At 24.5% G+C, this 14,228-nt stretch overlaps 1 protein-coding gene across 4 annotated transcripts in view; it reads right to left on the bottom strand.

The window, feature by feature from the left end:
• Positions 1-14,228, bottom strand: part of cobll1b (cordon-bleu WH2 repeat protein-like 1b) — a 97,220-nt gene that overhangs the window by 23,903 nt on the left and 59,089 nt on the right. For all 4 annotated transcript variants that reach the window (XM_073845794.1, XM_073845792.1, XM_073845793.1 and 1 more), the window contains 5 exons: positions 9,777-9,984; positions 3,410-3,635; positions 3,204-3,263; positions 1,423-1,517; positions 973-1,191 (listed from right to left, as the gene is read on the bottom strand). In XM_073845794.1, coding sequence (XP_073701895.1) covers positions 973-1,191; positions 1,423-1,517; positions 3,204-3,263; positions 3,410-3,635; positions 9,777-9,984 — 808 coding nt within the window. The remainder of the gene's footprint in view (positions 1-972; positions 1,192-1,422; positions 1,518-3,203; positions 3,264-3,409; positions 3,636-9,776; positions 9,985-14,228) is intronic.

The following is a 14,228-nucleotide window of genomic DNA, read 5'->3' as shown; positions in this document are numbered from 1 at the left end:
AAGACTTTCAAAATAATGAAGGCTCATTTACAGTGGTACCAAATCATGTTTGAACTTAAACCACACTGATTTTTATAACGAATAAAATATAGTTTGTCTATTTTTTAAATTAATTTTAATTAGTTTTTTTTTTAAAAGCTTTTCAAAATAATGGAATGTAAATAAAGGCTTATTTACAGTGGCACCAAATTGTGTTCGGAAACTTAAAAATTGTCTAAACGTCATCGCATATATTTTCTTTTCTATAGTTTGTTTTATATCAAATAAAAATAATAAATAAAATTAAATATATAAACAATATATAAAATAAAATGTATAAAAAATTTAAATAATTAAATAAAATAAATAAATAAATGAATGAAAATAACTAAATAAATGAATAAATAAAATAAAATAATGAAGGCTCATTTACAGTGGTACCAAATCATGTTTAAAAACTTAAACCACACTTAATGTCTGAATGTCATTGCATTTATTCTATTTTCTTTAGTTGGTTTTATATTAAAAAATAAATAAAAAAAATTAAATAAATCAACAGATTTTTATAAGGAACAAAGTATAGTTTGTCTATTTTTTCAAAATTAATTTAATGTTAAAATAAAATATAAAAATATAAAATGAAATAAAATAAAATAAACATTCTTTGTTGACATAAAATGCTACTGAGCAAATGAATAATTTCTATTATGTAATAAATCAGCTTCATATTCGTGGACGACTGTACATAAGCTTCCACCATTTTGACTCAAAAAAAAAAAAAAAACCTGAACATGCTGAAGAACATCAGTGTATTTAAACAGTAACTTAGGAATAGTGCAAAATCCTTTCTCACTTTATGCAAAACACTATTCTTTGCTTTCTAAAAAATCCAAAAACTTCTAGACTTTACTGTGCTCTCAGACTTCTGGACTCCAGTGCATGTTGGTGGCAAGTTAGTAAATATTAACTGAATCCCAGAGGAGCGCTACATACCTGATTTCCATCAGGATGCATGTGGTCATGAGCCAGGAGGTCGGTAGGCATGCTCTGAGACATCATGCTCGGCGGCAACGGGGCTCGTCTTTTCTTTGGCATGTCGGAGGGCATGGTGTTGGAATCGTATGTAATGGACGAATGCGCGCTGAAGGAACTCATGCTGACAGGTCTCTGCTTCCTGTGCACTGGAGATGCCGGTGCACTCACGGTCATAGACTTTAACGACAGACAGCCAATCACAAATCAGCACACTCTCAAACTGAGCCTCCGGAGAGCCAATCACGAGTAAGCAAAGTCTTTAAACATTTGCATAAAACAAATATGAGCAGGGAATGTTTACAAAGAAAAGAAAACACACACATGCCTTTCACCTTATCCTAACATCACCAGAAATCTCAAAGCATGCTATCGTTCTTTGTTATAGAGATATTGGATTTCATAACTCACCTGTTCGGATAGCTTTCTACTTCCTTTCCGAAATAAGCTGAATCGCCTCTTATCTTTCTCCTTCTGGATTTTCTCCTTCCCGTGATAAAATATTTCTGTGATTCAATAGAGTTTAGTTAGTTTAGCTTAATTAGACATCCTTTAATTTCTTATTTAAAGAAAGTTCATGCAAAAATTAAGAATATATTACGGAATAATTCTGTTTTAGGGTAAAAAATGACGTGAAAGTAAATAATGATAAAACTTGAATAATAATAATTATTATTATTATTAATTGTATTAATTAATTTATTTATTTAAAAGTTTATTTATTTGAAAGTCTCATTTATTATTTAATTACATGTATAAGTTAAATAAGTTTGTGCAAAAAAAGATTAATATTTTTATAATAATTACATAACTTTAAAATAAATTATTTAATTAAAGAACAATTAAAAATAATAATATATCAAACTGCAAAAAAGCTGATTATTTTTCTAACAATGACAACTTTAAAATTTATTAATTTTAAAAAAGTCACTATTATTATTATTTAGTTACATGTATAAGTTATCAAATTGTGCAAAAAAGCTGATTCATTTTCTAAACAATATAAATAAAAAATAAAGAGAAAAATTAAAAAACAATTAATAATAATAATAATAATTATTATTATTGTTATTGTTATTATTTGTATTTGTATTTATATGTATTTATTTGAAAGTTTATTTATAAGTCACTATTATTATTATTTAGTTACATGTATAAGTTATATCAAATTGTGCAAAAAAGTTCATTATTTTTCCAATAATGACATAACTTTAAAATTAATAATTAATTAATACAATTATTATTATTATTATTAATTGTTATTAATTGTATTTATTTATTTGAAAGTCAATTAACAACATTAAGGAATAATTCCTTTTTACGTTGAAAAACAAATGTCAAAGGATAGTAAGTAATGACAACTTTTAACAATAAAACAATTAATTAATAATAATATAAATAATTAATTAATTAAAAAACAAGTAATAATAATAATAATTATTATTATTATTATTATTATTATTGTATTTATTTATTTGAAAGTTTAATTATTTGAAATTCACTATTATTATTATTTATATGTTATAAGTTATATCAAATTTTGCAAAAAAAGCAGATTATTTGTCTAACAATGACATAACTTTAAAATAAATTAATTAATTAATAAAAAAAACAATAATAATAATAATTCTTATTATTAATTGTATTTATATATTTGAAAGTATATTTATTTGAAATTCACTATTATTTTTAATATTATTATTTAGTTACATGTATAAGTTATCAAATTGTGCAAAAAAGCTGATTATTATTATTATTATTTTTCTAATAATGACATAACTTTAAAATAAAATAAATTAATTAAAAAACAATCAACAATAACAATCATACTTATTATTATTATTGTTATTAATTGTATTTTTACATTTTTTTTGAAAGTCACTATTATTATTTAGTTGCATGTATAAGTTTAAATGTATAAATTGTATAAATTGTGCAAAAAAAGCTGACTATTTCTCTAATTACTTTAAAATAAATAAATTTATTAATTAATTAAAAATCTATTGATAATAATAATAATTATTATTATTATTATATAATTGTATTTATTTATTTGAAAGTTTATTTATTTAAAAGTCACTATTATTATTATTATTATTTAGTTGCATGTATAAGTTATATCAAATTGTGCAAAAAAAAAGGCAGATTTTTTAATATAAAATGGAAAATGTGATATATTAAACATCACTTACCTGAGCGAGTTGGAGATGGAGGCAGACTTACTGGACTAATAGGACTCACAGGGCTAATAACTGCAGGAAAAATCACAAACCCAAGCGTACAGTATAAGGAAAATGTTTTGCAGAGTGTCTCAATGTGACCTTATGAAAACCGGTCCTGCATGATTTCATATGAGTCATTTTAATGTACTTAGCATAAACACACAGTGGGTTCTGACCTTTGGTGTCTCTGGCATACACTTCCCTCAGGCCAAAGTCATTGAGGGAGCCGCTCAGGTCCAAAGTGTCTTCTGACTGGACGTTTTGTAACAAAACTGTGGTCTGCAAGTCGAATTCACATTTTTCGCAGATCGCCGGAAGCAGTTCTCGTAGAGGAACCCGGGGACTCACCCTGAGAATGGTTTTCTGGGTTTTCTTGTAGTTGATTATTAATCGTACGGTTGCCTGAAAGAGACGAGAGAAAGAAGGTAAAGAGTACGGCAAGATTGTATGTTGTTATGATTCAAAAACTAGTGAGATACCTATGTAGGGAGCATTTTGAGGGATCACTGATTATGCTGTCCTCTATGACAACTCATTTTCCATCGCAAACATTCTTAGTGAAGACGACAATCCCAGAATGCACTTCAAGTTTTAACCAGGGTTATCAAAATAAATAAATAAATAAATTAATTAATTAATTAAAAAATTGTTAATTCACATAAAGCTGAAATTAATAAATTAATTAATTAATTAATAAATACATTTCAAATTAAATTAAATGTATAATACATAATAATAACGAAAAATAAATTTAGAATTTATTATATTTACTGTCTCTAGTTCAGAATAACATACCAATACAAAATTTTACTAATGCTAAAGTACATAGTGTGTAGTGTGCACAATATGCAAATTTTCTGTAAATATATTAAAATAAATGCTTGTATTTTCTGTAAATATATTAAATGAATATTAAAATAAATTTTTCTAAATAATAATAATGATAATAATAAAACATTTTTACTATTACTGAAGTACATAGCATGTGTACTGTGCACAATAATTTTATTCGTGAATTTTCTTTAAATATTTATTCATATTTATGATTTTCTTTTTTACAATAACAATAATAATAATTTAATTATTGCTAAAGTATATAGTATGTATGTGTGCTGTGCACAACATATTTTTGCTAAATATTTTGCTTTTATTTATTAATTTTCTTTAAATAATAATGAAATATGTAGTATGTGTACTGTGCATGCTTTTAGTTTGGAATTTTCTGTATTTTTTCATATTTATTAATTTCTTTAAATAATGATAATAACAATAATAACAATTTAACCATTGCTGAAGTATTTATTATGTGTACTGTGCATAAAAATAGTTTGGGTATTTTTGGCAAAAAAAAAAAAATTATTTATTAATTTCTTTAAATAATAACAATAATATTAATTTAACCATTGCTGAAGTATTTAGTATGTGTACTGAGCACAAAAATATTTTTTTTTGTATTTTTGGCAAATATTTTTATTTTCTGTAAATATTTATTAAATTCTTTAAATAATAACAATAATAATAATTTAACTATTGCTGAAATATATATTATGGGTACTGTGCATGATTTTAATTTTTAATTTTCTGTATTTCTTCATATTTATTAATTTCTTTAAATAATGATAATAACAATAATAATAATTTAACCATTGCTGAAGTATTTATTATGTGTATTGTGCATAAAAATATTTTGGGTATTTTTGGCAAAAAAAAAAAAACATGTATTTATTTATTAATTTCTTTAACTAATAACAATAATAACAATTTAACCATTGCTGAAGTATTTATTATGTGTACTGTGCATAAAAATAGTTTGGGTATTTTTGGCAAAAAAAAAACCATTTATTTATTAATTTCTTTAAATAATAACAATAATATTAATTTAACCATTGCTGAAGTATTTAGTATGTGTACTGAGCACAAAAATATTTTTTTTTTTGTATTTTTGACAAATATTTTTTTTTCTGTAAATATTTATTAAATTCTTTAAATAATAACAATAATAATAATTTAACTATTGCTGAAATATATATTATGGGTACTGTGCATGATTTTAGTTTTTAATTTTCTGTATTTCTTCATATTTATTAATTTCTCTAAATAATGATAATAACAATAATAATAATTTAACCATTGCTGAAGTATTTATTATGTGTATTGTGCATAAAAATATTTTGGGTATTTTTGGCAACAAAAAAAAAACATGTATTTATTTATTAATTTCTTTAACTAATAACAATAATAATAATTTAACCATTGCTGAAGTATTTAGTATGTGTACTGAGCACAAAAATATATTTTTTTTGTATTTTTGGCAAATATTTTTTTTTTATTTCTTTAAATAATAATAACAATAATTTTACTATTGCTGAAATATATATTATGTGTATTGTGCATAAAAATATTTTGGGTATTTTTGGCAAAAAAAAACATTTATTTATTTATTAATTTTTTAACTAATAACAATAATAATAATTTAACCATTGCTGAAGTATTTAGTATGTGTAATGAGCACAAAAATATATTTTAAATAAATAATTGAATGCCAAAATAAAAAAGTTAAACTGAATTATCCAATATTAAAATCATACAAAAATAAATATCTAAAATATTAATAAATATTTTATAATATGAAAACAATATGTATCCATTTCTTTAAACAATGCTGCTGTGCATTTTAAAATGTATTTTATTTTATTAGCTAATTTTATAAACTTTTTAAAAACTATTACATATAATACTAAAATAACACTTAGTTTAACTAATTTACTGCCCAAAAATAAAACAAAAGTTCAATTTAATTATCTAATATTAAGAGTATATAAATAAATATCTAATATAACATATTTTATAATATGAAAATAATACGTATCCATTTTTTCTAAACAATATTATCTGCTGTGCATTTTTCTGCTTGTTAGAATATCATGTTATCTTATGCCAAAATTGTAGTTGAAGAACTAAAATTACTAACTATATATAAATAAATAAAACTAATTGTGCACTAAAAATAAAACTGAAATTAAAAAATTAATGAAACCTAAATAGCAATATTAGTAATATAGTAATACAATAAAAATGACAAAGGCACATAAGAATACTAATTACTAAACTAAAAATTTACTGAAATTTAAATAAAAATAAAATATATAATTAAAAAATACTAATTTAATTTATTAGCTAATTTTAAAAACTATTACATATAATACTAAAATAACACTATTTATTAATAATTTACAGCCCAAAAATAAAATAAAATAAAGTTATATTAAAAATATATAAATAAATACCTAAAATAAGAAATTATAAATAATCCGCTGGTCAAATCTCCAGTGCACTTCACACAAGAAGCACTATTTGTAAAATGCACAGTTTTTGTATTACAAATCAGTCACTTCATTAGGATGCAGCCCTATTTGACAGTAGATGGCAGGGCACTTTTGGAAGAGAGCTGTTATGTGCAGTTATGCTTTTTATTTTGATGTAATGTGATACTGTTTTTTATTCGCTATAATACGGATTGTTATTATGGTACAGCCATGCTCCGCTGCTTTGAGTCATCTAGATATAGTTCAGGCTCATCTCACAGGGTGTGGAACAGATCTGTCTTTACTCATGACTAAGTGAACAAATATGACTATGAAATGAACACTTTTTTAAGATTTACAGAACTTTTCAGGTTAATGTCAGCACCCAAATGGGTCATATTTAACTTCTAAATAAAGGTTTCTAGTTCAGAATAACATACTAATACAATATTTTTACTGATGCATATAGTATATAGAGTGCACAATATGCAAATTTTATGCTGGTATTTTCTGTAAATATATAATAACATTAATTTCTTTATTTAAAAATGTTTTTACTATTGTTAAAATGTATAGTATGTGTACTGTGCACAATAATTTTATTTTTGTATTTATTTATACATTTATTTAAATAACAATACTACTACTACTAAAAATAAAAATAATCATGTTTTTACTATTGTTAAAATGTATAGTATGTGTACTGTGCACAATAATTTTATTTTTGTATTTATTTATACATTTATTTAAATAACAATACTACTACTACTAAAAATAAAAATAATCATGTTTTTACTATTGTTAAAATGTATAGTATATGTACTGTGCACAACCATTTTATTTTAGTATTATTGGTAAATATTTTTTATATTTATTAATTTCTTTAAATAACAACAATACTACTACTACTAATACTACTAGAAATAATAACAATAATTATAATGTTTTACTATTGTTAAAATGTATAGTATGTGTACTGTGCACAATAATTTTATTTTGTATTATTGGTAAATGTTTTATATTTATTCATTTCTTTGAATAACAACAATACTACTACTACTACTAATAATAATAATTATAATCATAATGTTTTTACTATTGTTAAAATATATAGTGTGTACTGTGCACAATAATTTTATTTTTGTATTTTTGTTATATATTTTTATATGTATACATTTATTTAAATACTACTACTACTACTACTACTACTACTACTACTACTACTACTAATAATAATAATATTAATGATTTTACTATTGTTAAAATATAAAGTATGTGTACTGTGCATGATCATTTTATTTTGTATTATTGGTAAATATGTTTTTCTGTGAATAACAACAATACTACTACTACTACTAATAATAATAATAATCATAATGTTTTTACTATTAAAATATATAGCATGTGTACTGTGCACAATAATTTTATTTTTGTATTTTCGATAAATATTTTTTATATTTATACATTAATTTAAATGACAATACTACTACTACTAATAATAATGTTTTTACTATTGTTAACATTTATAGTATGTGTACTATGCACAATAATTTTATTTTTGTATTATCTGTAAATATTTTTATTTATTAATTTCTTTAAATAACAATACTACTACTATTAATAATAATAATAATTGTACTACTGTTGAAGTATATAGTATATGTACTGTGCACAATTATTTTATTTTTTAACTTTCTATAAATATTTTTAGATGTATTAATTTCTTTAAAAAACAATACTACTACTGTTACTACTACTACTACTTACTACTACTAATAATATTAATGATTTTACTATTGTTAAAATATAAAGTATGTGTACTGTGCATTATCATTTTATTTTAGTATTTTAGGTAAATATTTTTAATATTTATTCATTTATTTGAATAACAACAATACTACTACTACTAATAATAATAATAATAATAATAATAATAATAATAATAATCATCATAATGTTTTTACTATTAAAATATATAGTATGTGTACTGTGCACAATAATTTTATTTTTGTATTTTCGATAAATATTTTTTATATTTACACATTTATTTAAATGACAATACTACTACTACTACTACTAATAATAATAATAATAACAATAATAATAACAATAATAATAATAATCATGTTTTTACTATTGTTAAAATTTATAGTATGTGTACTGTGCACAATAATTTTATTTTTGTATTTTCGTTATATATTTTTATATGTATACATTTATTTAAATAACAATACTACTACTATTAATAATAATAATTTTACTACTGTTGAAGTATATAGTATATGTACTGTGCACAATTATTTTATTTTTTTACTTTCTGTAAATATTTTTAGATGTATTAATTTCTTTTAAAAACAATACTACTACTGTTGTTACTACTACTACTACTACTACTAATAATAATATTAATGATTTTACTATTGTTAAAATATAAAGTATGTTTTTAATATTTATTCATTTATTTAAATAACAATACTACTACTCCTAGTAGTAGTAGTAGTAGTCCTGCAGCTACTACTACTACTACTACTACTACTACTACTAATAATAATAATAATGTTTTTACTATTGTTAAAATATATAGTATATGTACTGTGCATGATAATTTTATTTTTGTATTTTTGGTAAATATTTTTTATATTTATTCATTTATTTAAATAACATTTTTGTATTTTCTGTAAATATATAATCTGTAAATATATCGTTTTAATTTATTTCTTAACATAACAATACCACTACTACTACAATTTTTACTATTGTTAAAATATATAGTATGTGAACTGTGCATAATACATTTATTTTTGTATTTTTTAGTAAATATTTTAATATTTATTTGTTTCTTTAAAAACAATACTACTACTACCACCACCACTAATAATAATAATGATAATAATAATAATAATATTTTTACTATTGCTAAAATATAAAGTATATTTTCTGTGCACAATAATTTATTTTTGTATATTCTGTAATGCTTTTCGTATTTATTATATATTATTTATTATTAATTTGATTTTACTAGTGCTGATGTATATAGTATGTGTACTATGCAAGATATTTTTACTATTATTATTATTTTTTTTATTGTTTTTACATTAACACTGTTATTGTCCTGTTTATTACTGTGAAGCTGCTTTGAAACAATCTGTTGCATAAAGCGTTATATAAATAAACATGACTTGACTTGTCACTTGAACTGTGTTGTCTTCATATTTAAGTGAACTGTACATTAGAATACCTCAGGCATCTGTGGTCCTGTCTTTTTATTTTTGTCCTCCATGCCTTTCGGTTTCAGCAGGATCTTCTCAGCCTCTAGGGCTCCGATGGGGGCGTTGGGTTTGAACTTCACATGGTTCCTGTTGGTGGTGATGAGCTCTATAGTGTGGCCGGACGGGTTCAGGTGGTACTTCGCACAAAGCATGACCAGCAGGTCCATCATGGGCTTGCTGGAAAACATGGAAAAGCAGAAGTAGTACATATTAGTTGCTTTGCTCATTTTGTGCGTCAGAAGAAATAAAAATGATAAAAATGTCATTTTTGGGTGAACTTTTGCATTAGGACACACGCATCTGAAGCTGTGAAAGATCTTTTCCATTATATTTTGTTGAGTCAAAGCCTCAGGAAACATGTGACTCCACTGTGGGGAGTTTGCAAATGTCAAAGTTAACAACGCAAGCATTTAGGATTTGCATAAATGATGTTTTGCTGCAGGGGTTTCCAATGCACGTCAAGGAAATGAGCTCTAACGGTTTTTCACTTGATTGTTTTTTAAGTGTTCGTGACAACAGCAATACAATCTGAGAAATTCAAAAGAAATTGTGCCTGCCTTTCTTCCCAACAAATTTCCTTTAGTATTCCAAGGAAAAGCAGACCGGTTTGCTGTAGATAATGTGTAAATAATGACAAAATTTTCTTTTCTGCATAAACCCTTCCCGCTTTCAACCACAAAGTATGAAAGAAACAATAAGGATCATGTCCAATGTGGTTTCTTATTCATTGACTCCAACAGGCTTCAGAGAACACCACGTCATTTACGCTTGACACATTGCATACTGAAAGTGTGGAAAATCCTTTCGAGACACAAAGCTTTCCAGCTGCTCTTGGAATTCAAGGATCTGAGAAGCCTTCGGAAACGCACAGCCAATCATTTAATCCCCATTAGAAGGAGGCCAGTGAGTTTGGGTGGCACACATTTAGAAAAGCAGGTGAAGAATTTTATTTTTAATCCTTTTATATTGAATTTGGTTTCAGTTTTAGCATGAATGGGGCAATAAGGCTGAGCTCAGGTTTCATTTACAGGTGTTCAGGATCAAAGAACAGAATAAAATGCTGATTAAATTGTGATGACAGATTGTTTGAAATCTGAGATCAAGTTTGTGCCAGGAAAAAGACATTTTACTCTAGCAATATCAAAGCATGATAGTGTGCAGTCCAATTTATGAAAGAAAAATATTTATTTGTTTATTTTATCCGCTAAAATAAAATATTAAAAAATTATTTATATTCTATTTATTTTTCTAGACTACAACTACGAATAATAACAATAACAATTAAAAGAGAAATATAAATTATTATTATTATTATTATTATTTATGCAATACTATTCATATAAGTTATGATTAATTCAATAAAAATAATACTATAAAATAAAAAAATTGAAGCAATTTTATTATATTAATAGAATTATAACCATTGTAACAGTTTTATTATTTTTATTATTATATAAAAGTAAATAATTATAATATTAAATATAATAATAATTATTATTATTATAACAGTAAATGTATTATTATTATTATTATTATTATTATTATTGTTACATAAAAATGCAATGTTAATAATAATAATGTGCTATTATAATTATTTATAATAAAACTATTAAATAATTGTATAGTAAATATATTATTATTATTATTATTATTATTATTATATTAATAAAATCATAATTATAATTATTATTATTCATACACAAAAGTAAATACTAATAATAAATAAAAAATAATAATATTAAATACACAATAATAAAAAATAAACAATTATAGTAGTACATACATTATTATTAGTATTATTACATTAATATAAATTATATAAAAAAATAACGATTATAATTAATTTTAGAAAAAAATATTATTACATAAAATATATATATATTAAATATAATAATAATAATAATAATAATAATAATAATAGTGATAATAATATTAAATAATTACAATAGTAAATGTATTAATATTATTAAGTAATTAAATCATAACATTATTATTAATTTGAGATAAAATAATTATAATAAACTAATAATAATTATTATTATTATTGCATAAAAATAAACAATTATATTAAAAATAATAATAATAGTAAATACATTATTATTATTATTATTATTATAGTAAAATCATAATTATAATTAATTAAAATATATTTCATTATTATTAGTAGTAGTAAATAATAAATATTAAATATATAATAATATAAAATAAATTATTTTAATAGTACATGCATTATGAGTAGTATTGCTATTGCTATTATATTAATAAAATCAAAGAATTATAATATTAACTATATAATTACAATAACAATAATAATAACAATAATACATTTACTATTATAATTATTTTTTATTATTATTACTACTATTATCATTATTATGTTGTTGTTGTTGTTGTTGTTGTTACTAAATGTATATTTTGCAACTATTGCAAGGGTGTAATGCAGAACTAGAGCAAAATATCAAAGTAATGCTATTTGGCCAATCAATAAACAAATCCCACTTTAAAAACCTTTTGACACACTTTCAACAGTTGAGATGAATTGTTAAGGACAGAAAACACCAACAAACACGGAGAGCACAGCAGGTCATTCGAGCAAATGATCCAACTGCTGAAATCGATCTAGTGTTTAATGATAATCACAAACAGTGTACAAAGATGCTGGATTACTCTAACGTCATCTCATTCCTTGTACCCAAACCAAGCCTGATTTGTTGCAGGAGCTTTGAGAAACACGCTGCCCCACCCAGCTGACTCACCGCAGCAATCATCTGATTAGTTTCATAACAGCAATCATCTGAGAAGCGTCATGATCTCACATACAAGCTCAGCGCAGAGATTAACGCCTTCCATGCAGAAGTGTACAGCATTCATTAAAAATAAAGGTCTGTAAAAATCAGAATTCTTGTATAATGATCCGTCCATAACAGTTCAGGTTGTTAGGGCTACAGAAATGCACACAGCTGCAAGTAAACAAGCGTTTTCATGCACTCATGCTCAAACGGTAATTTTTGCAATGTTTATTCCGACCTGCCAAACATCCACCATGTTCAAAATTGTTTTAAGGCAACAGGATTACCTCATTATAACCTCTCTTAACGGTCTAGATTTAAAAGATCAGAAGAGATAAGTGAAAAGTGGTCATTTGTTAAGGGGAACATACAGTGCCTTGCAAACGTATTTATACCCCTTCATTTTTTTCACATTTTGTTTTGTTGCAGCATTATGTTAAACTGCTTTAAATTAGTTTTTCCCCACATCAATTTACACTCCATGCACCATAATAATGACAAAGCAAAAACCAGATTTGCAAATTTTACAAATTTATTAAAAATAAAACACTGAAATAAGTACATTGCATAAGTATTCATTCCCTTAACTCAGTACACAGCCTTAAGTCTTTTTGGGTATAATGTGACAAGCTTTGCACATCTGCATTTGGCAATTATCTGCCATTCTTTGCCTCACCTTTTCACCTCTCAAGCTCTGTCAGATTGGACGGGGCAACAGACATTTTCTAGAGTCCTAGTTGTTCCAATCGTCTTCCATTGTGGATAATGGAGGCTACATGCTTCTGTGAACCTTCAATGCAGCAGTTTTTTTTCCTGAACTCTTCTCTAGATCATTGCCTTAACGCAAGTCTATCACTGAGCTCTACAGGCAGTTATCTTGACCTCAGGGCTTGGTTTTTGCTCTGATATGCATTTTCAGCTGTTAGACCTTTTCTGAGAGGTGTGTGCCTTTCTAAATCATACTCATTCAAATGAATTTGCCACAGTTTAACTTTATCTAGAAGCAATATGAATGCTCCTGAGCTAAATTTCGAGTGTCCCAGAAAAGGGTATGAATACTTATGCAACGGGATCTTTTCAGTTTTTTATTTTTAATGAATTTGCACAAATGTTAAAAACCTATTTTTTGCTTTGCCATTATGGAGTAGGGAGTGTAGATTGATGTGGGAAAAAAAGTATTTTAAAGTAGTTTAACATAAGGCAGCAACATAAAATGTGAAAAAATGAAGGGGTATGAATAATTTCGCAAGGCACTGTATCATTAAAATCTGACTTTTTCCATGTTTAAGCGCTATAATCGGGTCTCTGGTGCATCTACCAACCCAGAAAACGTGAAAAAGGACAACCCAGTAATTTTTTCTCTGCAAGCTTGTGAAAAAATGTGCCGCTCAGATTTTTGCTCCCGTCGTGAAGTAGGAAGGGGATCTTATTATAATATTAACGCCCCTTAATCTGCACGTTTCCACCCACAGCGTTGAGGCTCGAAATGAACGCTTGTCCGCTTATTCGGGACAAGTGGATTTTGTGAAGGGGCAAGTGAAAGATAATTTTCACCTGATTAAAACTTTGATAACAAATAATAACTACAGGGCAGCACCGAAACGTAAGTGTGAATGATTCTGATTTTATTAC

The sequence above is a fragment of the Garra rufa genome, chromosome 8 (genome assembly GCF_049309525.1).
Source record: "Garra rufa chromosome 8, GarRuf1.0, whole genome shotgun sequence".
Taxonomy (NCBI): Eukaryota; Metazoa; Chordata; class Actinopteri; order Cypriniformes; family Cyprinidae; genus Garra; species Garra rufa.
Note: the sequence above shows the minus strand (reverse complement) of the source record. Positions and strands in the feature narration are given on the sequence as shown.